General features: G+C 47.5%; 3 protein-coding genes across 3 annotated transcripts; 1 reads left to right on the top strand and 2 right to left on the bottom strand.

Moving 5' to 3' along the window:
* The first annotated feature begins 741 nt into the window (after positions 1-741).
* On the top strand, positions 742-12,299 carry PCYOX1 (prenylcysteine oxidase 1). The gene is made up of 6 exons (XM_034761753.1): positions 742-904; positions 6,084-6,290; positions 8,311-8,485; positions 9,457-9,668; positions 10,100-10,252; positions 10,644-12,299. The coding sequence occupies exons 1-6, from the start codon at positions 781-783 to the stop codon at positions 11,300-11,302; spliced, it is 1,530 nt and encodes a 509-aa protein (XP_034617644.1). The 5' UTR covers positions 742-780; the 3' UTR covers positions 11,303-12,299.
* Positions 12,300-14,701: 2,402 nt separating this feature from the next.
* Positions 14,702-16,825, bottom strand: SNRPG (small nuclear ribonucleoprotein polypeptide G). Its single transcript, XM_034761752.1, has 4 exons — positions 16,697-16,825; positions 16,080-16,102; positions 15,303-15,427; positions 14,702-14,897 (listed from the first exon to the last, which is right to left on the bottom strand). The coding sequence occupies exons 1-4, from the start codon at positions 16,726-16,728 to the stop codon at positions 14,847-14,849; spliced, it is 231 nt and encodes a 76-aa protein (XP_034617643.1). The 5' UTR covers positions 16,729-16,825; the 3' UTR covers positions 14,702-14,846.
* Positions 16,826-21,029: 4,204 nt separating this feature from the next.
* FAM136A (family with sequence similarity 136 member A) lies at positions 21,030-24,221 on the bottom strand. The gene is made up of 3 exons (XM_034761751.1): positions 24,054-24,221; positions 23,043-23,183; positions 21,030-21,288 (listed from the first exon to the last, which is right to left on the bottom strand). The coding sequence occupies exons 1-3, from the start codon at positions 24,138-24,140 to the stop codon at positions 21,100-21,102; spliced, it is 417 nt and encodes a 138-aa protein (XP_034617642.1). The 5' UTR covers positions 24,141-24,221; the 3' UTR covers positions 21,030-21,099.
* Positions 24,222-24,428: the final 207 nt, after the last annotated feature.

Genomic DNA, 24,428 nt, shown 5'->3' with positions numbered 1-24,428 from the left:
ACGTGCACAGCTTAGAGGGAACAGTGCTGGTGACCCCTTTCACATAGCAAGCCTCTGAGTGCAATCCCCTCCTTATAAATTAAAAACACTTTTTTATATATTGAACACTATTAGAAACGCTGGATACAAAGCGGTGTTTGGGGTGGAGGCGGTCAGCTCTTGACCCCCTGAGGGGTCCTGACCACCAGTTTGAGAATCCCTGAGGTACACCCCGGGACCACACTACACTGCTAATGCACCTCAGTCCTGACCTGGAGGGACTTCCCCTGAGAGGCTAGTCCAGTCTCCCCGATTTATTCAATCCTGAGCTCCTCTGTTGAGGCTGCCAAAAAGGATGAGTTAGAATCAATGCTGGTGAGTTATTTTGGGGACAGGGACACCTGCTCACTGGGAAAAGCCAGACACCCACCTATGTCACCCATCAGATGAGAAAAAAAACACCCAAAACTTTAGTTCCCTACCAGCCAAGGGCTGGAATTCAAGTCCCCACCAGGCACAAGGGCCAGACACTGCGCTGATGGGTTTGCGCTAGGTACACTCTGAACAGGTTGTTACCCATCCAAGTGGGGCAAACACACTGCAGCCAGGCTCAGGCTGGGGGCTCCCTGGGATGCCCCCTCATGGGACGTTTAGGGGCTTCCCCCTGCCCTCCACTCATCCCTTCCCTAGGTCCCGCTGTCTTCCCGACTCTCTCGCCTCGGCCCATAGGAAATCCTCCCCCCCCCGGGCATCTCCCCTAGCCCCGCCCCCGCCAGCTGGGCGCCGCCTCCCGAGAACCTGATGGGATTCCTGCCTGGAACGAGCATGCGGACCCGACTGCCTGCACCCCTGCTCCTGCTCCTCGCCTCCCTCTGGCGGGGGGCGCTGGGGGCCACCGAGCTGCGCTACCCGCCCGGCAAGATAGGTACTGGGGGGCGGGGGGAGGCCTGGGGCCCAGCTGCGGGGGAGAAGGGTGGGGGGTTCAGGAAGGCTGGGGCCCAGCTGCAGGGGAGAAGGGTACAGGGACTCTGGGGTAGGGGGTTCAGGGAGGCTGGTGCTCAGCTGCTGGGGCAGGGGCTCTGGGGTGGGGGGGTTCAGGGAGGCTGGGGGGAGGGGCTCTTGGGTGGGTGGGTGGGTCAGGGAGGCAGGGGCCCAGCTGCAGGGGAGAGGGATACAGGGGATCTGGTGTTCAGGGAGGCTGGGGCTCAGTTGCTGGGGAGAGGCTGGAGGTTGTGGGGGCAGGGGCTCTGGGAAGGCTGGGGGGAGGGGCAGGTCAATCCCTGGGTTTGGGAGACTGTACTGGTTCTGTGGCACAGTTGATGGTGAGAGGGGTGGAGAGATGGGTCTGGGGCACAGTTACTGGGGGGAGGGGGGCAAGGATAAGGAGTCTGGGGACAAGCTGCCAGGGAGAGGGGAAGGGGGTGACTGGGACATCTGGGGTAAGAGGGCAGGAGATGGACCTGGAGCAACTGGCTCAGGATGGGAACCAGTGCGGTAACTGGAAAGAGCAGAGCAGTGGGTCGGTTCAGTCACTCCTCACTTAATGCTTTATCTAGGGTCCGTCTGCCCCCTGGGCTGCTCTGGCAGTGGCACTCTATAAGAAGCAGATAATGGCCCTTAATCTTGTTCTCTCCCTCCTGCTCACACCTCCCCTTTATGGTCTGCAACCTGCATATGGAAATAGCAGTGCCAGATGCTTGTGCCTTACTTGATCCCCCTCAGAACATATTTTTTTAAAGCAAACCCAACAGTTAAGCAAAACAGACCATTTCCATTTCTAATAATTGTAAGATGTTTAAAAATATAGATTAATTATTATTGGAGACATGCCTGATATTTGGGATAGTTTGGAGCCATGATTTTGTTTCAGCTCACTAAAATCCTATAATTAGCCACAAAGTTCAGGAAACTCTCCAGTGTTCATAGACCCTTGAATTTCCGTGTTTGGCGTAGGTCCGTCTGTAACAAAAACCTAAGTGAAACCTGTGATATTGACTGGATGTCTAGCTTTGAAGTTTGTGAGAATCTGTTACTGAGCTTTAAAATACTTCCTGGATTCATAGTTGTTTATTACTTTCTTTGCCCTTTGGAGTCTATGTTCTCAATAGTTTCCCACCAAACACACAAACTTTGAAGAAACGAGCCTTGTGTCTCTGGTGCCTTGCACCTTGTGCAGTCATTTGCCCCAGTGCAAGGTGGTGGAATGTACTACCCTTCTGGTGTGGTAGCATTTTACACTCACTTTGCCTGTTTTTATGCTGGTGCAGATGACAACTGCCGAAGGAGCAAGACAGTGCAGGCCCAAGATGTAATTATGGAGCCTAGCTGACTGAGTTGAATAAACCAGTATTGGTGGTATTGCCTGTTGCAGACACTGTCTACACTTAAAACATTACAGTGGCACAGCTGCAGTGCTTCTTTGTAGACACTCACTACAGTGACGGGAAGGGTTCTCCCATCACTGTAGTTAATCAACATCCCCAGAGGTGGTAGTCTCTACCTAGCACTGTCTACGCTGGGATTTAGGTAGGCTTAATTACATTTCTCGGGATGAGAATTTTTCAGACCGCTGAGTGATGTAGCTCGACGGACCTAACTTTCTACTGTAGACCAGCCCTTAGAGAGTGACCTGAGAACAGCTGAGTATGTATTCATAGAATCTGAGAATATGAGGGTTGGAAGGGACCTCAGGAGGTCATCTAGACCCACCCCCTGCTCAAAGTAGGACGAATCCCCAACTAAATCAGCCCAGCCAGGGCTTTGTCAAGCCTGACCTTAAAACCCTCTAAGGAAGGAGATTCCACCACCTCCCTAGGTAACCCATTCCAGTGCTTCACCACCCCCCTAGTGAAAAAGTGTTTCTTAATATCCAACCTAAACCTCCCCCACTGCAACTTGAGACCATTAGACTGTTCTCAGTAGTACCAGATGACAGAACAAGGAGTAGATTAGGGGCAGGCAAACTTTTTGGCTTGAGGGCCACATCAGGTTTCTGAAATTGTATGGAGGGCCAGTTAGGGGACGCTGTCCAGTATCTGACTCTCCCCGCTTCTCGCCCCCTGACAGCCAACATCCAACCCACCAACCCACCCTGTCCCCTGACTGCCCCCTGCTGCCCCATCCAACCCCTCCTCTCATTCCTGACTGCCCCCCCAGGACCTCTGCCCCCATTCACCCTGACTGGCCCCGGAACCCCTGCCTCTGACTGCCCCCCAATCCCCCCTCCTTCCTGACTGCTCCCCGGAGACCCCTGCTCACATTCAACCCCCCTGTTCCCTGCCCTCTGACCGCCCCGCCCCCTATCCGCCCCCTGACCACCACCCTGAACTCCTCTGCCCTCTATCCCCTGCTCCCTGTCCCCTTACAGGCTGGCTACAGCCATGCCGCCCAGAGCACCAGGACAGGCAGATGCGCTGCCCAGCTGGAGCCAGCCACGCCACCCCGCAGCACAGAGCAGGTCAGGCCGCGGCTCTGCAAGAGCCCCGCCACCCAGAGCATTGTGCCGGCAGCGCAGTGAGCTGAGGCTGAGGACTAGGGGGAAAAGCAAGGGGTAGCCTCCAGGGCCAGGAGGGTAGCCTCAGGGGCTGGGCAGGAGGGTCCCGCGGGCTGTAGTTTGCCCACCTCTGGTCTGGATCCATCCTCTTTGGAACCGCCTTTCAGGTAGTTGAGAGCAGCTCTCAAATCCCCCCTTGTTGTTCTTTTCTGCAGACTAAATAATCCCAGTTCCCTCAGCCTCTCCTCATAAATCATGTGCTCCAGCGTAGACAGTGCCATTTTTGTTGCCTTCTGCTGGACTCTTTCCAATTTTTCCACAGCTTTCTTGTAGTTTGGGGCCCAAAACTGGGCACAGTACTCCAGATGAGGCTTCACCAATGCTGAATAGAGGGGAATGATCACGTCCCTTGATCTGCTGGCAATGCCCCTACTTATACAGCCCAAAATGCTGTTCGCCTTCTTGGCAACAAGGGCACACTGTTGACTGATATCCAGCTTCTCATCCACTGTAACCCCTAGGTCCTTTTCTGCAAAACTGCTGCCTAGCCACTCGGTCCCTAGTCTGTAGCAGTGCATGGGATTCTTCCGTCCTAAGTGCAGGACTCTGCACTTGTCCTTGTTGAACCTCAGCAGATTTCTTTTGGCCCAATCCTCTAATTTGTCTAGGTCCCTCTGTATCCTATCCCTACCCTCCAGCGTACCACTCCTCCCAGTTTAGTGTCATCTGCAAACTTGCTGAGGTTGCAATCCACGCCATCCTCCAGATCATTAATGAAGATATTGAACAAAACCGGCCCCAGGACCGACCCTTGGGGCACTCCGCTTGATACCGGCTGCCAACTAGACACGGAGCCATTGATCACTACCCATTGAGCTCGATGATCTATCCAGCTTTCTATCCACCTTATACTAATACATCCTACAATGTATCGATGTGTTGTCTCCTGAATAATCTGTGGGCTTGTCCACATTTAAAATGCTACAGCAGTGCAACTACACGGCTGCACCTGCACTGCGACACTACCTATTTTGCTGGGAGGGGTTCTCCTTTCAGCACAGGTAATCCACCTCCCTGAGAGGTAGAATTCTTTCAGCGACGTAACACTGTCTACACTGGGATTAGATTGGTATAGCTACATTTCTAAGGGGTGTAGATTTTTCACACCCCTGAGAGACGTCGTTACACTGATATAAAAGCCTAGTGTAGACCAGGCCTGAGTGGTTTTTTTTCCCCTTTTTCTTTCATTCATTTGCAAATGAGGCTACACAATCCACATCCCCAAGAGAGGGTAGTCTCTACCTAGCACTGTCTATGCTGGGATTTAGGTAGGCTTATACACGTTTATCTAAGGTATTTAATTTATCTGGCCCCCGTTACTGCCATCTGAGTGCCTCAATCTGTACTGTATTTATCCTCATCATGCCCCGGTGAGATGGGGAGAACAGCACTGTCCTGTTGTACGGCTGGGGAACTGAGGCCTGGTCTACAGTGGAAAGCGATACTTCTGTCAGGGGTGTGAAAAAACCACACCCGTGACCAACATAGTTATGCTGACATAACTCCAGTGTAGCTGGAGCTCTGTCAACAGAAGGGGACTTCTGTCGACAGAGCTAACTTTCGGGGAGAGGGTGGCCTTATACTGACACGAAAACCCTTTCTCCTAGTGGAGCCTGCATCTACTCTGGGGGGTGGGGGGGTCTATATTGGCATAGCTATGCTGACATAGCTACACAGATATAGTCTTTGTAGTATGGGGATACCTTGAGAAACACTGAGAGCCTAAGGTCCAGGAAGTTAGGAGCCTAAATACCTTTGTGGATCTGGGCCTAAGCAACTTGCCCAAGTCCATCAAGTGCTTGCAAGTCCCTCATCTTGCTACCATAAATGATAAATATGAATTACTAATTGATGCTGCAAGTCCAGCCCTGCAGCAAAATTTGCCAACATTCCTGGAATGCTGAACCAGCTACGTGACACAGCCAGTTACGTTACCTACAGGATACGTGTTACCATGTGGATGTGAGCAACTCATAATCATAATGGGTTTGTCTACACTTGAAATGCTATAGGGGCACAGCTGCGCCACTGTAGCACTTCAGTGCAGACACTACTTCTGCCAATGGGAGGGGATCTCCCATCGGTATAAGCAATCCACCTCCCGGGAGAGGCGGTATCTAGGTCGATGGAAGAATTTGCTACATTGGGGGTAGGTTGGTGTAACTGCGCCACTCACGGATGTGGATTTTTCCCACCCCTGAGTGACATAGTTAAGTTGACTAATTCTCTAGTGTAGACCAGGCCTTTGAAGTGGTTTCCTGCTTCTCTCAAATTAATGTTCAGCTGAAGGGTTGTGGCTTTAAATAATTTAGGGTGGGATTTTCAAAAGCACAAAAGAGATTTAAGAGCCCAAGTCATGTAGGCGTTTTTGAAAATTCTACCCTCAAAATGAAAACTCCATCTCTATAGTCCCAACAATAGAGACAGCACTGGAGGAAGAGAGCCACAATTGACACTAACAGGAGGGCTGCCTGAATTCAGAGACTTGGGATGTGTCTGTGGAAATTAACTAAAGTGGGGAAAATAACTTCCTTTTAAAATGTATTTTCAGCTGTTATCGGAGCTGGTATTGGGGGCACCTCAGCAGCCTATTTTCTACGCCAGAAGTTTGGGAAAGAGGTACAGATTGACGTGTTTGAGAGAGGGATGGTAGGGGGCCGTTTGGCTACTATAAACGTGGAAGGAAAAGACTATGAAGCAGGAGGGGCCATCATCCATCCTCTTAACCTACATATGAAGCATTTCGTCAAGGAGCTAGGTATGTGTCTTTTTCCTAGGGAGCAGAAGTCACTGGGCTCATTTCTTCACTCACACCAATGCAAATAAGGAGGAACATCAATTTAAGTCAATGGCTTTACATTGGTATACATGAAAGGACAATCCATCAGGCTGCTGTGACATACTGGGGTGCAATCCAGACCAGTGGAGGGCTGTGTCACCCCTGCCTTCTAACCTGGAGTGCCTTGCAATGTCTTGCTGATGTAGCCTCCAACCCGGACTACTCACAAACAGCCTTCCAGCATGCAGGTCACTCCCAGATGTGTTTGTGTAATTGCAGCTTGCCAGTCACACCCTGGCTCTCACCAGCCTGGGTTATACTGCAGGGTGATCCCAACACACTCCCAGTCCTGGATTTCCCCTCAGAAACGTATGTCTTGTACTGTCCCGTCCTCTCCTGGACAGTCCAAATATACTAAGTCTGTTAGTCCTTTAAGGGAATAATATACACTAGCCTATTATTTTAGAGTTACCTGGACACTTTAACTTAAACACACTGGAAAAAACAATAAAACAAGATTATTAACTACCAAGAGAGAGATTTTGAGTACAAGTAATGAGGCATAAAAGTTACAAAGGTTACAAGAAAAATTAAGATAAAATGCTTTCTAGTGCCTAATTTAACAAACGATATTGAATTCAAGCAAAGTTTCTTGCCATATGCTTCAAAGAGTTTTATTGACCAAACTCTTTGGGTCAGGACTCCTCCCATAGAGTCCAAAGGCTGTTTCCTTTCTCTCTCGGGTGCAGAGAATGGAGGTGGGCAAAGGTGTGTTTGCCTTTTTATAGTTTCAGCCCCCTCTTGAAAAACATTTTCAGCTGAGAACCAGGAGACAAAGTGTGAGGAAGATTGGTCTTTGCTGCTCTTTTTCACTTACGTGAGCTTTCTTTATTTTCTTGTTTCTCCCCTTCTCCTGGAGGTCTCTGTTTACCGCTTAAATGCAAATTAAGACAAGCATACACTCCTTTGTTCAAGACAGGTCCCTTTGACCAGTTTGTTGCTATGTGAGTCTAAACATGTATTTTTAACATCATACAGGTGAAATATATAACTTTATGCAGCAAGTTCAGGGGACAGGATTAGATAACCTCTTGAGGTCCCTTCCAGTCCTTGATTCTAAGTTGTTACACACATTTTACCATGACATTACTGATCGGCAAGTAAAGAGTTTTCAAATGATACCTCACAAGGCATATCTTGTACAAAGATTATTACAATAGTGTGTATAATGTGAACCCAGGGGTGTATTCGTTACATCTGCCCAACTAACAAAACTTATTAGAGTCAGTTTGGTGACTGTTATAAACAAACAAATCATGTGTATTACTCATGATATTATTTTAGAGGGTTGGGCCGCTTGATTTTTGTTTCTAGGCTTTTTTGCAAGATCCCTCTGTTCCTTCTAAGTGTTTAGGTGCTCTTGACTAAATGGGATGACCACAGCAAAATATCTAAGATATATTGTAACAAATCCATGAACTTCCTGGTTATTGCTATACTGTATACCACAGCCACTCTGAATTTTAAAGCTAGACAGAGACTAGAACTCAGAGCTTCTTGATTCAAAGCCCAGATTCATAGTGCTTGAGCTGAAAGGGAATCTCTGTTAGCAGCTTGGGGCCCGTTTGAATAGCTTTGATTCTCTCCACTCAAGGATAAATACTGAACATACACACTATCCTGCTCATTACGTTATCATTTACTTGAGTTGAAATAATCCTGGTATAATCTTAGAGGAAGTCATTTCGAACTCCTGCACTCTTGGGGCGCCACTCACATTTTTCAGAGCCAGTTTTGTTGCTAAGATTTGTAAAAGGAAATAATAAAAATCAAGAGACAGTGTGAACTGATAAGTCAAAATTATCGCACTTGTCACTGCTTATAATGATGCAACTTTTATGCTTCCTGAAGCAGTACAGTGCAATAGATAGACCTGATCCTTTTTAAATTATGCCAGCAGGCCCTGTTAGCTTATGGCAGATATTTCTTTCCTTTGCAGGACTTTCTGTTCCTGAGAACCGACATGGCCTTCTGGGCATTTACAATGGAGATGAATTTGTATTTGAGGAGAGTAGCTGGTACATTATCAATATTCTGAAACTTCTGTGGCATTATGGATTCAATCCTCTGCGAATGAACATGTGGGTGGAAGACATCTTGGACAAGTTTATGAGGTAATGATGTAAAGCCTGAACTAAATTAATTCTCCTGCTGGAGTGATTAAAAACTGGTAGGTACTATCTATGATGATGAATGCTATGGAAACATTTAATAAAGGAGTGGCAGTTGAGTTTTCTTTTTCTTGACCCTCTTTCTGTTTCTCTTCTGTGATCTTCTTGGGTCTTTTTTCCTACGAGCGTATGTCACAATATAGCTAGGGCAACCCAGGATTCATTCCTCATGGCAGTGGGGTGATCTCTAAGAGTAGTTTTTGTTGCCTGCCCTTTTACTTTGTAAACTGTTCTAATTAAAACAGGATTACCATTTAAACAGTGCTACTTTGTAGTAGTAAGCACAAACACAGCAATCACCACTTGTACATTGTACAATGTAAACCAGACAATATAATTTTGAGCGAAAGGAGTCATCAGTACAATTTGCCCTAACGTAGTGTGTCCATCACACTGGCATTTGGGTGCATAAAACACAGAAACAGGCGTTAATTTATAACTGCCTGCAGTGAGCAAAAGTACCCACCCACTTGGAAAGAAGTCAGGAAACTTATGAAAAGACCCAAAAGGGCTTTGTTTTAGATGTGTTAGGCTATGGTTTGGCTGGCAAGATGAGCCTTGTCCCTTGTTTCTGAAGGTTAAGAGATTCTGATGGTCCCATTGAGAATCCCTTGTCTCCAGTTCCCAAGAACACCCCTCCAAGGACTATCAGCACGAACACTACAGCTGATCTCAGTTGTCAGGAGGGAGCAGTGGGACAGAAGACAGAATCTAAAATGGTCAGACCCTTCCGCATACTGGTCTTTGCAGAGAAAAACAAAACTGGAACTGCACTCAGAAATTTTGCTATTTCTGTAAATGTTTTTCATTTACAGTAAGTCAGTGTCTGCAAATCAATTGTTCTGTGCTAATCTGTATAGTCCAGATTAGTCTTTTATTAATTGATTTATATGTCTCTCTCCTTTTGGATAAAGAATATACCGCTATCAGTCTCATGACTACTCCTTCAGCAGCACGGAGGGCTTGCTTCATGCACTCGGAGGGAATGACTTTATCCAGATGCTGAATCGGACCATTGATGAGACTATGCAGAAGGCTGGCTTCTCCCAGAAGTTTATCTATGAGGTGGTTACTCCAATCATGAGAATCAATTATGGCCAAGGTGCCAACATTAATGGGTTTGTAGGTGTGTGTTTAATAGTCTTCCATACTTACATAGTTCTGTTTCTGCTGGCAGATGAAGCTGTCATTAAAGGGCTGGGTGTTGTGACCTCTGTTGTGCTATAGTGAAAACTCTGGCTTCATTGTTAGGATTCTTGCTCCCTAGACATGGGTAGGCTTTGAAGGCGATGCATTCAACCTTAAGGAAAGGGGGATTACTTCTATTGCTCAACAGTATCTTCGCTCACTGTGATATTCTGATAGGAAAGCAAATTGTTCAGTAGCTGTTTGGTACCATTATTTTTAGCAAGTTTTGTGTGTCACTTTCCTAGCGACCTATAGTTTTCTTAGCTCCATTTTACTATTCCAGCCCTGAGTGAAGATCAGTCCCCTGCTTAATTCAGTGAATGGGATGTTAGAACAGTGTGTTTGGAATTTCATTCTCTTCCCTGGCAGGCGCAGTGTCTTTGGCAGGTGCTGACTCTGGACTTTGGTCAGTAAAAGGTGGCAACAAACTTGTCTGCACTGGCCTTCTTTATGCTTCCAAAGCACAACTTATCTCTGGCACAGTTATCTCTATAGAGGAGAGAACGCGGCCCAAACGCACAGGTGAGGTGCACTCGCTTTCTTTGGACTTAAGAGGAAAAGGCTTTAAAACTAAAGATCGGCATATGCTGAAACATTTGGATGCCCATCTAAAGAGCCCTGGTATTCAGGTCACTACATACATATAAGGCCCGTCTGGTTTTTAGGCCCCTTATGAGGAGTGAAATTGGACACCCAAAAATCACTAGTCTGAAAGACTTGTTCTAAATTATGTCAATAAAGGATCCGGTGTGCAACATGTGACACAAAAGTTTAGTCCAATAAGGGAAAATTTCCCCCACTCTCTTCCCCCCTCCCCCAAATCTAGTTTACAAAAGCATTAACCCAAAAAAATACACTCATGTCCTGTTGCCAGGAGGGTTCTGCATTTTCTTAAATCTTACTTTTTTTCCAGGAAGTACGGTTAAGCTGTATGAAGTGAGCTACAACTCTGCATCAGGGTCAGCTACAGACATGTACGATATAGTTCTTATTGCTACACCACTGAATCGTAAAATGTCCAACATCACCTTCCAGAACTTTAACCCGCCTCTTGCACAGTTCTCAGACCGTTACCATCAGACGGTGGCAACTTTTGTTCACGGGCGCATAAACGCATCCTTCTTCGGCTACAAGGACCCATCCCACTTTCATTTAGCTGACATTGTCACAACAGAAAATCCCAACCTTTTTATCAACAGCATAGGTGTTGTGTCTCCTGTCCAAAACACACACGAGGAAGTGAAGCAACCCATGGGACCTGCCGTTTGGAAAGTGTTCTCGAAAGAACCTCTCACCAAGGAGCAGATGAATTTGCTTTTCTCATCCTACGACTCTGTGAAAGAGAAGAAGTGGCTGGCTTACCCACACTACAGTCTCCCGAAGAAATGCCCACCTATAATCCTGCATGATAGAATATACTACCTTAATGGCATAGAATGGGCGGCAAGTGCCATGGAAATGAGCGCAGTTGCCGCCAAAAATGCAGCCCTCCTTTCTTACCATCGCTGGTATGGAAACATGAACATGATTGACCAGGAGGACTTAAATGAGAAACTCAAAACAGAGCTATGAGTTTTACCCAGGTATGAGCGGCAAATCCCTGTGGCTAATGAGTCTAGATTGCCCAGTGAGGGCCAGAGGAAATTGATCATGGTATTGATCAAATGCTACATCTTTCTGGCCCACTTTACTGTTAAAAATGAATATGGCAATATTTGCCCCTCTAATCTGATACAGTAATCACAAGTGTTACCTATTACAATAGTGAAGGTGGAAACTTTCCAGAGAGGTGTAGGATTTTTAAATTGCTCCTTCTCCTATGTATTCTGACCCCAGCTCAGGAAAGCACTTAAGCATGTGCTAAAGTCCATCCCTATTCAAGATAAGCACTTAAGCCAGTATTTAAAGTTAAGCATGTGCTTAAGTGCAGTCCTGAATAGGGATACGTTCCTGGATCAGGACCCGTTTATATACAATCACCTAGGCCCCGATCTTGTTGACACGTAAGCCTGTGGTTAAGTAGTTGCAGGAAAAGGCCTTAGTGTCTCCTGTGGTGTGACAGAAACTCTTAAATATAGGAAAAAGGCAGAGGGATGTGGAGCCAGGTGTAACATATTAAAGTAATGTTATTTTAAAAATTGACAATCAAATTCTGAAACTAGCCTGTAAGAGGCTTTCTGGTCCCATGTTATTGGCTCACTTCATTTCCAACTGCTAACCTTTAAGTCCAGTACAAATTAATTCCATGGTTTCCTAATATAGTATCAGCTTTCCTTAAGCAATTGCTTTTGTTGCCACAGGGATCTTATGTGAGTAGAAAGAGGCAATGTTCTACCATCTGAAAAGGTTTTGAGAGCCCTTTTACTAGATGTGACTTTGCTTCTTTTAAGGAAAATAATTTTAAATTGGTTTTAAAGGGGTTTTCTGTATTTAGTTTTAAAGTGTGGCACAGTCTGGGTGCATGCTCTGTAATATTGATTTTTTCCCCCCATTCTTTTCTAGCTTTATTGTAATCTTAGAAGCCAAATCTGTAAAACAAATAAAAGGAAGTTCTTCTTCACACAGCCAACCTGTGGAACTCCTTGCCTGAGGAGGTTGTGAAGGCTAGGACTATAACAGGGTTTAAAAGAGAACTAGATACATTCATGGAGGTTAAGTCCATTAATGGCTATTAGCCAGGATGGGTAAGGAATGGTGTCCCTAGCCTCTGATTGTCAGAGGGTGGAGATGGATGGCAGGAGAGAGATCACTTGATCATTGCCTGTTAGGTTCACTCCCTCTGGGGCACCTAGCATTGGCCACTATCGGTAGACAGGATACTAGGCTGGCTGGACCTTTGGTCTGACCCAGTATGGCTGTTCTTATGTTCTAGTGTTAGGTTCTACAGTAGAGAACCTGAATATAATTTGGATAACAGTGAATGTGGCTTCTTCCCAGCTGAAGTTAATATACAGCTTTGAAAAAGGCCCTAAGTCATGGGCTCACCAGGAACTGCAATTGTATTTTTTTAAAGTTTGGTTATTCATACATTGTCAAAAAAAGGTAAGATTCCAATCTCCGTACAGAGTACTTGTCTGACATGGCATGTTTTAACAGTACTGTAATTTATTTTAAAGCATGCTTTTCAGGTGAGTGAATACAGGGGGTATTTAACAGGAGAGAATTTTTTTTATAGAAGGCTACAGTAGGAGCATGGGAGATGGTGTGAATGCTACACATGATGATAAACACATTAATGCAACAGAATCCTAACTAGGCACAGTGGTTGAGACACACCAGAAATGTTATGAAAGTCAGCAGTCAATAAAATCAAAGCCATGCCAGCTATGCAGTAAAAAGGGAGATCCAAATAATTTTGGGATTTTACTTTGTAAATTGGGGGGGGGGGGGGGCTCGTTTCTTTTGATTGCACACCTTGTGTAAATTCTGTTGTTTGTAGGACATAGGGCACTAAAGCCATATTTTTACAAGTGAGGTGTAGCAGTGTTGGGACTCACCACCCAGAGCCTCTTGCTGGTCACCCTCGGGAATTAGCTCAGTCCAGTGGAGCGCCCTCTCCTGGTGGTGTCACATCCATTGTCTCACCCTCAATTGGTGTGTGGACCCGCATTGCTCCCAACTCGCAGCATCCTCTTTGAGCCACTGCCCTCCAGCAGTGCCCCTTAGTCCCTCCTCGCCCCATTCTGGGGTGTGTGTGTGTGTGTGAGTCAATCAGCTGTCCCTCTGCACCCCCAAAGTCACACCCCTCTTGGCAGGGGGTTGGGGCAGCCTAAGACGGCCACTCCCATCAGCCAGGCGTAAGGCAAGGAGGATGGGGGGGACCCAGGCCCACCCACTACTCTAGGTCCCAACCCAGGGACCCTCTAGTGGCATCCATCCTGCCCTCCTTCTCTCCCTCCATCTGTTCACGTCCCTAGGCCACTTCCCCTTTGGCCCCCTTGCAAGTCTGTTTCCAGTAGCAGTAGCTCATGTGTGTGCAAGTGATTCAGCAATAATGGAACTAGTTTTGATTTTTGTGTAATTAAATAGATGCACCTATATATGAAGCAAAAGGTGGGGCAAATGCGTCAGCCAAACCCTAGCCTATTAAAGGATTTCATTGTTTGAGAGGTTTTGCACCACAGTAGCAAAATTGAACTATGAATCACATGCCCAGAGGCCAAATTATCTGCTGCTGTAACTCGACTAGCTATAGATGTTAGTTCACATGAGGAGGAAACAGCTCACTGTGCAGGAGTTCATCTATTATACTGTGCTAGAGTTGTTCACTATGGTAAATACACTGCTGTGTGACTATCAGGAACATCACAATGAAGTAGTAGTATTACCACTACACAAGACAAACCATGTTTACTGTTTTTGATTTCCCATGGGCCTGACGCACCCAGCTCATGGAGTAATCACTGAAGGTGAACCCGGAGGCTTTACTGGAGAGGCGGAGAGTCTCTGGACTTTCACATCCCCTCTGGACTCCATCAGCTGGACTCGTGACTGGACCAGGATAGCCTAAATCCTTTAGGCCATCCGTCCCCGGATAAGGAAAAAGATTAGTAATTCAGTACCTTTCTGCCCTAAAGCCATTTAAAAATAGGCCAAAATAGATGGGAAAGAGGCAGATTGAACTTCACAGTGCTACTAGTAACAACATAGGAAAAGATTCATGGTCCAGATTCTGACTCTTTTCTGCTGTGAAGACTGGAGACCTGTTCCTAGACATTTTTCACTTGAAATAATGGAGAGGAAAGATAAAAAGTCTCTAGTCATGCTGGCCTAAAAGCTTGCATATTAATAAAGTGGTCAAATAAAAAAAGTATAGCTCATCTATTGTACTACCACAGAAATATAAATCAACACAAGTCTCTCACTTACTTCTGTTGCACTCAAGAGCCAAGACTTCCTGGAATATGCTCAAGATACTTCAGCAGGCAACTGGCACCAGTTTTAAGAGGAAGTTAAATTAATTTACTCAAGTTATGTTAACCATTACAAAATTTATTTAACAAAAATAAGTTTACATGAGGAATGTACAGGTCCTGAAGAATCCTCATTAGTTAGCAAGACAGCTGGCGTTAAGGGGAGGTTTATCACAGCTCTAGGCAGGAGTTCACTGCTTAATCTATACTCGTTCCAAGGCTTCTAACATGATGATGCTGTTTCCTCGTATTACCTAAAAATAAGGAATATAAAAAGATTAGAATTCTATAATGACCAATGTGGTTTAGCAGAACTAGAGATGGGACAAAGATCAGGAGTATTTAATACTACCAAAAAAACCCAGCTAGGAAGCTGTCTACAGCATGTATATTTCTCCAGATTAGCTCTTCTAGAAACACGAACAGCAATTAACTTTGACCCATAAACCGCCCAGAGATTATTCAGTGACAGATATGGTGTGGACTAGCTAGTTTCCTAGAATTCACCTGGTTCAGGCACATTTGCTAGAAAATATTGCTCATCACCACGACGGGTGGGGACTAGGGAAAAAGAGAGTCTGAAATAAAGATCCCCCTCCCCCCCCTCTAAACATGTTTCAACCCATACCATCCAATAGGGGTGAAAACTCTATACTTACCACCATCCCTATAGTGTTCTGTTGTCCACCTTGTGCCATCTCCACACACTCATCTATCACTAGATTCATGAAGGGGTCAAACCCTCGCAATATCCCTTGGACATGTCGGCCACCATTTAGCTTCACTAGAAGAAATATTTGATTAATAATAATAATAATAATAATAATAAAAAAAAGTTACCGGCATGCAGCTGTAGTATTTAGCTTTCTTGGTTACAAAGTGTTACCTTTGAGACCGGAGCTTTAGAACCATCTTTTAATGCTATGACAGTTTGAAACACTATTTAGTCATACTGCATGTGAACAGCCCATTGCTTACTAGAACTAGTATTCCCCATACCACAGGCTTCATATGCAAAAATGCAGTATAATAATGAGGAAGTCTGGATGGTGGTCAATATTAGCAGACCGTGGTCTGATATTATCACGTATAATATCCCTCAAAATGCAGGAGTAAAGTTACATTAAGGCTTCGTAGTGGTTAGGCATTTAGTGTGCTAGTGACCACTGTTCTGATGTGTTCCTGTTATCCTTGGGGAATGTTTTTGTACCATTCTTGATATTAGGATGTGTTTGCGCGAGTACACTGACTAGCACTTCTTAGGAATGTGTACTTCTGCAATATCAGCCCTGTTCTTGCCAGATTCCGTGAGCAGGTCCTGCCTCATACCAGGCCTTTAATACAAGGGCTTATGTCTCAGGCTCTCTTCCTACTACAATGGGAACTTTAAAATGACAGTGATGCTTAGAATAAATCTAGGCACATAAATAACTCACGTGATAGCTTCTTGTCCATGAATCTGAAAGCATAAGGGGGAGAAGGGAGAGAGAGACACACATTAACGGGGCAGAAAGATAGTACGAGTTAACGTAAAACACGAACAGCCTGGCCCACAGGCCCTCTCCCTGGCATCCCATTGGTTTGTACGCAGGTGTCAAGCCATGGGCAATGTATGGGCTTAGTGCGGTGTTCGCTGGGCATGTTACCACTGCACTGCAGCCAGCCTGACCAAGGGCAAACAGCCAGTTGCAGCTCTACATGTATTGGGGAAGGGGGGGGGCGCCTCTGGGGCACCCAGGCTAATGTCACCCAGAATTGAGCGGGGGGCGGTCCCTACGCACGTGCCCCTTGCCAGGGTGGATGGGGCGGGGCTGCCCCAGGGCCCTACCCGAAGTGACACCACGCGCCCAGCACGGGGGGAGGGGGAGGGGTTACTTCCCACCGCGCAGAGAGAGAGAGGCCCCGCTGGTCAGCGCAGTGCATGCCGGGACGCTGGGGGAGTAGGTAATAAAGGTGAGTCCTACTGAAATTATGGCCCGAGGGCTACCCCCGCTGGCTCCACATCCCCCCCGCCCCGGGGCGGCGATCCCCGCTTCCCCCCGGCCCCACTCACTTCTTCAGCTCGGGCGGGTGCGCTTTACTCATGGTGCTGCCTCAGTCCACCACAACCGCCTGGCGCTCCTCCGCACGGATCCAGCTCTGGCGTCACCGCGTCCGCGGCTCAGCAACCAATCAGGGATTACGCCGAGGCCGCGTGCTTAACCCCTTTCAGCCAATCAACAGTAACGCCGGGAACGCATGCGTATGACTTAAAAATCATCACTTAAGCCAACCAGCGTGATCGCCGGTATATTCTGCGGGTGACCTCACTGACCCGACAGCCAATGCGGGCCGTGCCGCTTCCCCGGCAGCGCCACAGCGAGGGCACGTGACTCACTTCCCCCGTATTCCTCAGAATAGAGGCTTTATCTAGTTAGTGGCAGCTCGTGAGCAACATAGTTGCAGAAGGCACCTTGCCAGCAGATGTTCACCACACGGAGCCGTCAGCAGCCGTCTTGCCATTGCACCATAAACACCGAAGCGCCAAAAATATTGATGCGCGACTCCCCACGGCAATACGACCCTGCTTGTAGTATTTAGCTGCCCACCTACAGCAGCTTATATTGGAGCCAGACAACAAAGAGTCTGGTGGCACCTTAAAGGCTAACAGATTTATTTGTATGTATGTATGTATTTGTATGTGATCACATACAGCCCCCAGCTAAAACCTCTCCAGCGCATTATCCACGATCTACAACCTATCCTGGAAAATGATCCCCCACTCTCACAGACCTTGTGAGGCAGGCCAGTCCTCGCTTACAGACAACCCCCCAACCTGAAGCAAATACTCACCAGCAACTACACACCACACCACAGAAACACCAACCCAGGAACCTATCCCTGTAGCAAACCTCGTTGCCTACTCTGTCCCCATATCTACTCTGGCAACAGCATCAGAGGACCCAACCACATCAGCCACACCATCAGGGGCTCATTCACCTGCACATCCACTAATGTCATATATGCCATCATGTGCCAGCAATGCCCCTCTGCCATGTACATTGGCCAAACCGGACAGTCCCTCCGCAAAAGAATAAATGGACACAAATCGGACATCAGGAATGGTAACATACACAAGCCAGTAAGTGAACACTTCAATCTCCCTGGTCATTCTATCACAGATTTAAAAGTCACTGTCATTGAACAAAAAAACTTCAGAAACAGACTTCAAAGAGAAAGAGCAGAACTAAAATTCATTTGCAAATTCAACACCATTAATCTGGGCTTGAATAGGGATTGGGAGTGGCTGGCTCACTACAGAAGCAGCTTTTCCTCTCCTGGAATTGACACCTCCTCATCTATTATTGGGAGTGGACTACATCCACCCTGATTGAATTGGCCTTGTCAACACTGGTTCTCCACTTGTTAAGTAACTCCCTGCTCTCCATGTGTCAGTATATAATGCCTGCATCTGTAGCTTTCACTCTATGCATCCGAAGAAGTGAGGTTTTTACTCACGAAAGCTTATGCCCAAATAAATCTGTTAGTCTTTAAGGTGCCACCAGACTCTTTGTTGTTATTGTAGATACAGACTAACACGGCTACCCCCTGATATTGGAGCCAGAGCAGCCCAAACGCAGGAGGTTTGGATCCACGTTTTTGGTTCGTCTCACTTAAAACGTTACAAAATCCAAATGCCAATTCGGGTTTCAAACACGTCCAAAATGTGGATCTCGCTCTGATTTAGAGGTGACTGGAAACCAATCAGAAATTTCAATGCAGGAGAAGCCTTTGCTGCCACCTCTTTCCCTGTCTTGTCTATTTCGATTGTAAGCTCGTTGGGGAAGGGACTCTCCACTATTCTGTTTGCAAAGCGCCTAGCACAGGGGTCAGCAACCTTTCAGAAGTGGTGTGCCGAGTCTTCATTTATTCATTCTAATTTAAGGTTTTGTGTGCCAGTAATACACGTTAACGTTTTTAGAAGGTCTCTTTCTATAAGTCTCTAATATATAACTAAACTATTGTTGTATGTAAAGTAAATAAGGTTTTTAAAATGTTTAAGAAGCTTCCTTTAAAATTAAATTAAAATGCAGAGTCCCCCAGCTTGGTGGCCAGGACCCAGGCAGTGAGTGCCACTGAAAATCAGCTCGCGTGCCACCTTTGGCATGCGTGCCATAGGTTGCCTACCCCTGCCCTAGCACGATGGAGCTCCATTTTGCATTGCTCCCACTAGGCACTAAACATGATTGCTAATAAGGTTGCCTTTTGGTTCCCAAGCAGTGAGTTGGAACTAGAGCTGTTTTAAATGTTAGCCAGTGGGTTTCACTGCTACAGCTATAATACAAAATGAAGAGTTCAAGAGAGGAAAACACAGTAGAACATGTAAAATCAAAATCTAGCACTTCTCACAATGAAGCCATGACAAGCCTTGGCGTAAGTAAAAATACAGAGGAGTTGTCATTTAAAATTTATTTTTTAATCAAACTTAGAAAATAAATCAGTTTTTAAAAGGACAGAACAAAATGGTGGTGTTCATTATAGCTGTTCCTGAGAAGGTACAGACAGGTCATTCAGCTCACAATAAATAGAACCATCCTAAGATACTTGCTACAGTGTCTCCAGCCACAAGGACAGGACAAGGTGGTGGTGCTGCTGTTTACTGGATGTCATTTCCCCTTTTCAGTTTGGTGGTGATCATCTCTGTATTGTGCTCATTTACCTTGAGGACCACAGATTTCAAGACTGCCTCCTCCTGTAGCTGAGTAGTTCCACATCTGAGGCAGCCAGTAATGCTGCGCCATGGCTAATGGAGCGCATTAACCTTGCCCCAGCATTCAAGCCAACCTCCTCCGCATTGCTTCCTGTCCCTGCTGCTCCAGGGAAGAACAAGGTCTGAAATCAACCTCAAGCCTGCACTGCAACATGCTGCAGAATCTGAGTGTGCATTTACGCTGCTGTAAATCCATTGCTTTAGCAGAGAAACTCCTGATTTATACCAGGATGAGGGAGAACAGAGACAGGCTCTCTGTGTGTTTAATTAGGAATATCAGGTCAAAAAGGAGGAGAGAATCCACCTATTAAAACCTTCAGTGCTTGTTTTGCAGAGGCTCAGGTGAGGACAGTTATTTATGCCACACTGCATGGAACAATGTACCTGGTATAACTCTTAATGATAGACTTCAGGCCCAACACTGCTGTTCCTTACCCCACTATAAATCAGGAGTAACTCCACTAAAGCCAATAGAGTCACACTGGTGTAAAACCAGCAGGAGTGGATCATTAAGTGGCATTGGCCATTCCTTTCCAACACACCATGCTACTTCTCGTGACTCATCGGCACTGGATGACCTTGCTCTCTTAGTAGAATTAGACACTGCAGGGTTGGTGGCCTGATGTGATCAGAGGAAGTCAAGGGGCTGATTCTCCACTCAGGCACACTGGGTTTACACACAGGCAAATCTCTATTTATTCCAGTGGAATTACTCCTGATTTATACCAGCGTGAGTGGCAGTAGAGGCCGAAGGTGTTTTAACTGCACAGACTTGACCTACCAATGCAAAAATATTCTCCCTGACTACTTCGTGTCTCCTGATGGAAGAAACATTATAAGAGAAACAGACTGATTATCTAATACATTGCATACACTCCCTTTTCAACTGTTCCTTCTAACAACAAAAGGCACCTGCACTAGAGGGACAAGGGGAACCTGTCAGTGCTAGACAATAAATTCTGCAGATGTGAGAGCAGCTGAGGAGGAGAAATTCCTGTCCCCCTGTTCACAACAGCCTGGAGAACAAGTGAGGCAGGGACACTGGACATTTGAACTCTAGGGCATCAGTTCAAACCCAATCCAGTGATAGTTTCACTTCAAATCCTCCTAGCCCCTCACATCACCACCATGAAAAGGATATGGAGACTGGACTTTTGGAGCCAGATCCTCAGTGGGTTTACACTGGCACAGCTCCACTGACACTAACGGAGCTACACTGATTTACATCTGCTGAGAACCTGGCCCTTAACTCTTGCAGGGCACAATTGAGGCATATTGGTTAGGCAGCACTGGGGAAGCTTGCATTGCTGTTATACCTTCTTAGGGATATAGGCCCTTCAGGCTCCAGGCCTGTTAAACTGGTGCCTTCCAGCAGCTCTACATTCACGAGGGACGTCAAGGTCAGTGGAGGACACTGCTATTATCAGCATGGTCTGTATATACACTAACCATTAATCCTTTGAGGACTGGGGCAAAGTCACTAGTCTGTCCTCTCCACAACTGGTGATACTCCTCAAATCAGCCCCAGACCACCAAGCCCTTAAACCAAACCAGCTCTTGAATGGACCACTGCAATACTTGGAAAATACAAAATCACCCTTGTCATCCATTTTCATTCCTCAATTTCCAACACGAATCTCCGTGTGCACGTCTCTCTTTTAATAGGAACTACACGTCTCCCTCTCTCTCCCCAAACAGACACAGCTTTATTGTGCAATGGCTGCCAGAGTCTCCTTCATTTTCTTGGTCATGCTGGGGATGAGATGCACGTGATCGTCCACGCACTTCGTCACGCAGCTCTCCAGCTGTTGTTTCACCTGCTGCTCCTTGCGCCCTGAATCCAGGGAATCTTTGGCTTTGTCATTACAGTGCATCGTGCAGCGAGCCAAACGGTCCTGCAAACGAGAATTCCGGACAGTTAGAGTTCATGCAGCTGCGAGCAAAATGCATTCGGTGGTGGAGTGGCTGGACAAATGAGCTCTTAGCCTGCCATCTAAGAAGTGGCGGTCATGCCTTTGGACACAGAACAAAATTATTTCTAATGGAGGGGATGGATGGCAGAAGAATGAAGCTTGCTGCGGGCTGGAAGTTTATTACCATTTGCAATGAGACCTCCAAACTCATTTTAGGTTATCATGCTTAGGTTATCCAACAACTATCAGAGGCTATGCGGTGGTCTACATGCAATAAGTCGGGCAGGGTGTCTCAGCCTAGCTCATTGATTCAAGGCCAGAAGGGACCATTGTGATCTTCTAGTCTGACCTCCTGTACTACACAGGCCAGAGAATGCCCCAAAATAATTCCTAGAGCAGAGCTTTCTGCAAAACATCCAATCCTGATTTTAAATCGTCAGTGATCCATCAAAACCCTTGGAAGTTGTTCCAATGGTTAATTACACTCACTGTTCCACGTGGCTAGCAGTTTACATGGAGAACGAGGACTGAATGATGTGTATTTGACACAGGGCATTTCACCTCTAGGTCACCAGTATTAACCAAACTCAGGTCGGTAGCAGCTTAGAGATGTTGCAATGGCTGCATGATGCTCTATGGGAAATACGCTTGGTGGGTCTCAGCCCAGTTCCTAGTAGGCATCTCCCCTGCATAAAAAAAGCTGTACCTAGGGTGATCAGATGTCCCAATTTTATAGGGACAGTCCTGATTTTGGGTCTTTTTCTTATATAGGCTCCTATTACCCCCCACCCCCTGTCCTGATTTTTCATATTTGCTGTCTGGTCACCCTCACTGTACCACTGCTGGGACCCCTATTGAGATTCTCAGGAGAGAGGCCCTTGCAGATCACATTGTTCTATGACCCCAAAATGCCATTCTTCTGAAGCAGGACAGAGTCAAATTCAGTAGTGTGGCAAAGAGAGAAAGGACGGTCCTGTCGTTAAAACATGGGAGACCTGAGTATAAGTCCCTGCTTGGCCACAGACGTCCTGTGTGATCTTGGATGAATGACTCTGTGTGACTCAGTTCCCAATCTGTAAACTGAGACCAGCACTGCCCTACCTCCCAGGGTGTTGTGAAGGGAATGTGTGAACAGACTGGGAGGCTCTGAGATACAATGGTAACAGGGGCCATCAAAATACCTCAGATAGATCAAAGCTTTCCCTCTGCCCACTCCATAGGTGCTCCAAGGACTCCCACCTACTCCAGCCTCCCTGCTTTCAGATTAGCACCTTTCACCAGCACTAGAACTGGAGCACTGAAAAAAAAATCTATCCTAACGAGACACGTTCTCTTTGCAGGAGGTTCTCCTTCCTGATGACCTGAGCTTTCAAGCCTTATGCTGCATAATGAGCCTGGATTTAACACAGAGCAGAACCTTGAGGATCCAATACCCCCCTCCCTCACAGCCTTCTCTTTTCCAAAATGAGATGCGCCATTCATGTTACCAACTCTCTGCTTGGGTGCGTCCCCTTTTGTCCAGGTTACTTTTGCAACAGGGTTTGGCACAGCATTGACTCGCCCCACATCCCAAACCCGTCCACATCCACGGCAAACCTCTGCACACGGCTTGAGACTAAACCAGGAGAAGATTCCATCTGGAGTTGGGGCCCAGTAGACCGCCACTGTTGATGCTATTTCCCTATGGCACATCAGTGCTAACCCGCACCGGGGTCCATCGGTCACCTTCTCCGCACCTGAAACCTCTCCAGCTCTTTGGTGACGACGGCCTGGGCCTGGGCCAGGGGTGCGTGGCAGCGCTCGATGCAATGGTGCACCTGCTGCATGGAGGCCATGTCATTCTCGCAGCAGTCGGCGCTGCACCGAAACATGTTACCCTGCAAAGAGCGGGAAAGAATGCTGGCTGGGATCGGGCTGCGGGCTCTGTGGCACCAGAGACTGGGCTTTTCCAAAGCTGTTGCCTGTAGCAACGTGCATCTGAACCCTTCACTCCCAATACACATATCCCATCCAGTGGGGTCCCTGGGCATATAGTGCAGACCTCTCAACCAGACTTGTCTGGCTTTGACCCCCAACTCTCCTTGAGCATAGCACTGACCCATCCACCCACCTACCCCAATCCGGTGAGGGGCCCAGATCCCTGCTCACACACTTCAGCAGGCCTGGGAGCACAGTTCACTGATCCCTTCCTCCAGGGTCCCTCTACATACATACACACATGGGGGGATGCGGGGGTGGGGGCCAGGCTCACTGGTTTCCTCCTCCCATTCCCAGAAAGGGCCAGGCCCCCAGGGCAGCCATTGCAATGGGTCAGAAAGCAAGGTGCTAATAGGGGTTGTTGGGAGGAGAGGAGCAGGTAGATGTGGGGGGCAGTAAATGGGGGAGCTGCTGCCCACCCACCCCAATTCAGTGAGGGGCCTAGATCCCTGCTCACATACTTCAGTGGGCCTGGGGGCACAGCTCACGGACCCCTTCCCCCAGGGTCCCTCTACACACACACACACGGGGGGGGGGAGGAGAGGGGGGAGCCAGGCTCACTGGTTTCCTCCCCCCATTACCAGAGGGGGCCAGCCCCCCAGGGCAGCCATTGCAATGGGTCAGAAAGCAGGGTGCTAATGGGGGCTGTTGGGGGGAAAGGAGCAGGGAGATGTGGGGGGCAGTAAATGGGGGAGGTGCTGGGGCAGGCAGCAGAGAAGGGGGGACGGAGAGGGGCCAGTGGGGACCCCATCTCCTCCCCTCCTCGTTACCTGCATCTTCCGGATGTTCTCCCGCTCCAGCCCCTGCACCATGCTGTCGATGGCCTCCTGCATCCTGCTCTGCTGAGCCTCGGCCATACCGCCCGCCCGGCAGCGCGCACATGGGCCAGAGGACACCGGCCGCCCCCTGCGTTCACCTCCGGGTCAGCGCAGCCCGGCGCTTCCGAGGGGGCGGGGGGAAAGGGGGTCCCTGCCTGGGGGGAACAGCGGCCTCTGGTGCCCGGCTGCGAGCATTGCAAGCCTGGGATCCCCCCGTCTGCCTCTGCTGAGAGACTCGCTCACCCACCGTCTACACATCACCAGCACGTCTTGTGTCATACTCGTGCTCAGCCACGTGGATAGCTAGATAGATGGGGTGGATGGGGA

This window comes from Trachemys scripta, chromosome 2 (assembly GCF_013100865.1).
Source record: "Trachemys scripta elegans isolate TJP31775 chromosome 2, CAS_Tse_1.0, whole genome shotgun sequence".
Taxonomy (NCBI): Eukaryota; Metazoa; Chordata; order Testudines; family Emydidae; genus Trachemys; species Trachemys scripta.
This window is presented reverse-complemented; position numbering and strand designations above follow the sequence as displayed.

Coding starts and splice junctions, on each gene's coding strand:
- PCYOX1 (XM_034761753.1), top strand. CDS start 781: ATGGGATTCCTGCCTGGAACGAGCATGCGGACCCGACTGCCTGCACCC. Junction 905..6,083: donor CTACCCGCCCGGCAAGATAG/GTACTGGGGGGC, acceptor ATGTATTTTCAG/CTGTTATCGGAGCTGGTATT. Junction 9,669..10,099: donor CAACATTAATGGGTTTGTAG/GTGTGTGTTTAA, acceptor CTTCCCTGGCAG/GCGCAGTGTCTTTGGCAGGT.
- SNRPG (XM_034761752.1), bottom strand. CDS start 16,728: ATGAGTAAAGCGCACCCGCCCGAGCTGAAGAA. Junction 16,103..16,696: donor CACCCGCCCGAGCTGAAGAA/GTGAGTGGGGCC, acceptor TTATGCTTTCAG/ATTCATGGACAAGAAGCTAT. Junction 14,898..15,302: donor AGAACACTATAGGGATGGTG/GTAAGTATAGAG, acceptor CCTTATTTTTAG/GTAATACGAGGAAACAGCAT.
- FAM136A (XM_034761751.1), bottom strand. CDS start 24,140: ATGGCCGAGGCTCAGCAGAGCAGGATGCAGGAGGCCATCGACAGCATG. Junction 23,184..24,053: donor AGAACATCCGGAAGATGCAG/GTAACGAGGAGG, acceptor CGCTCTTTGCAG/GGTAACATGTTTCGGTGCAG. Junction 21,289..23,042: donor AAGAGCTGGAGAGGTTTCAG/GTGCGGAGAAGG, acceptor TCTCGTTTGCAG/GACCGTTTGGCTCGCTGCAC.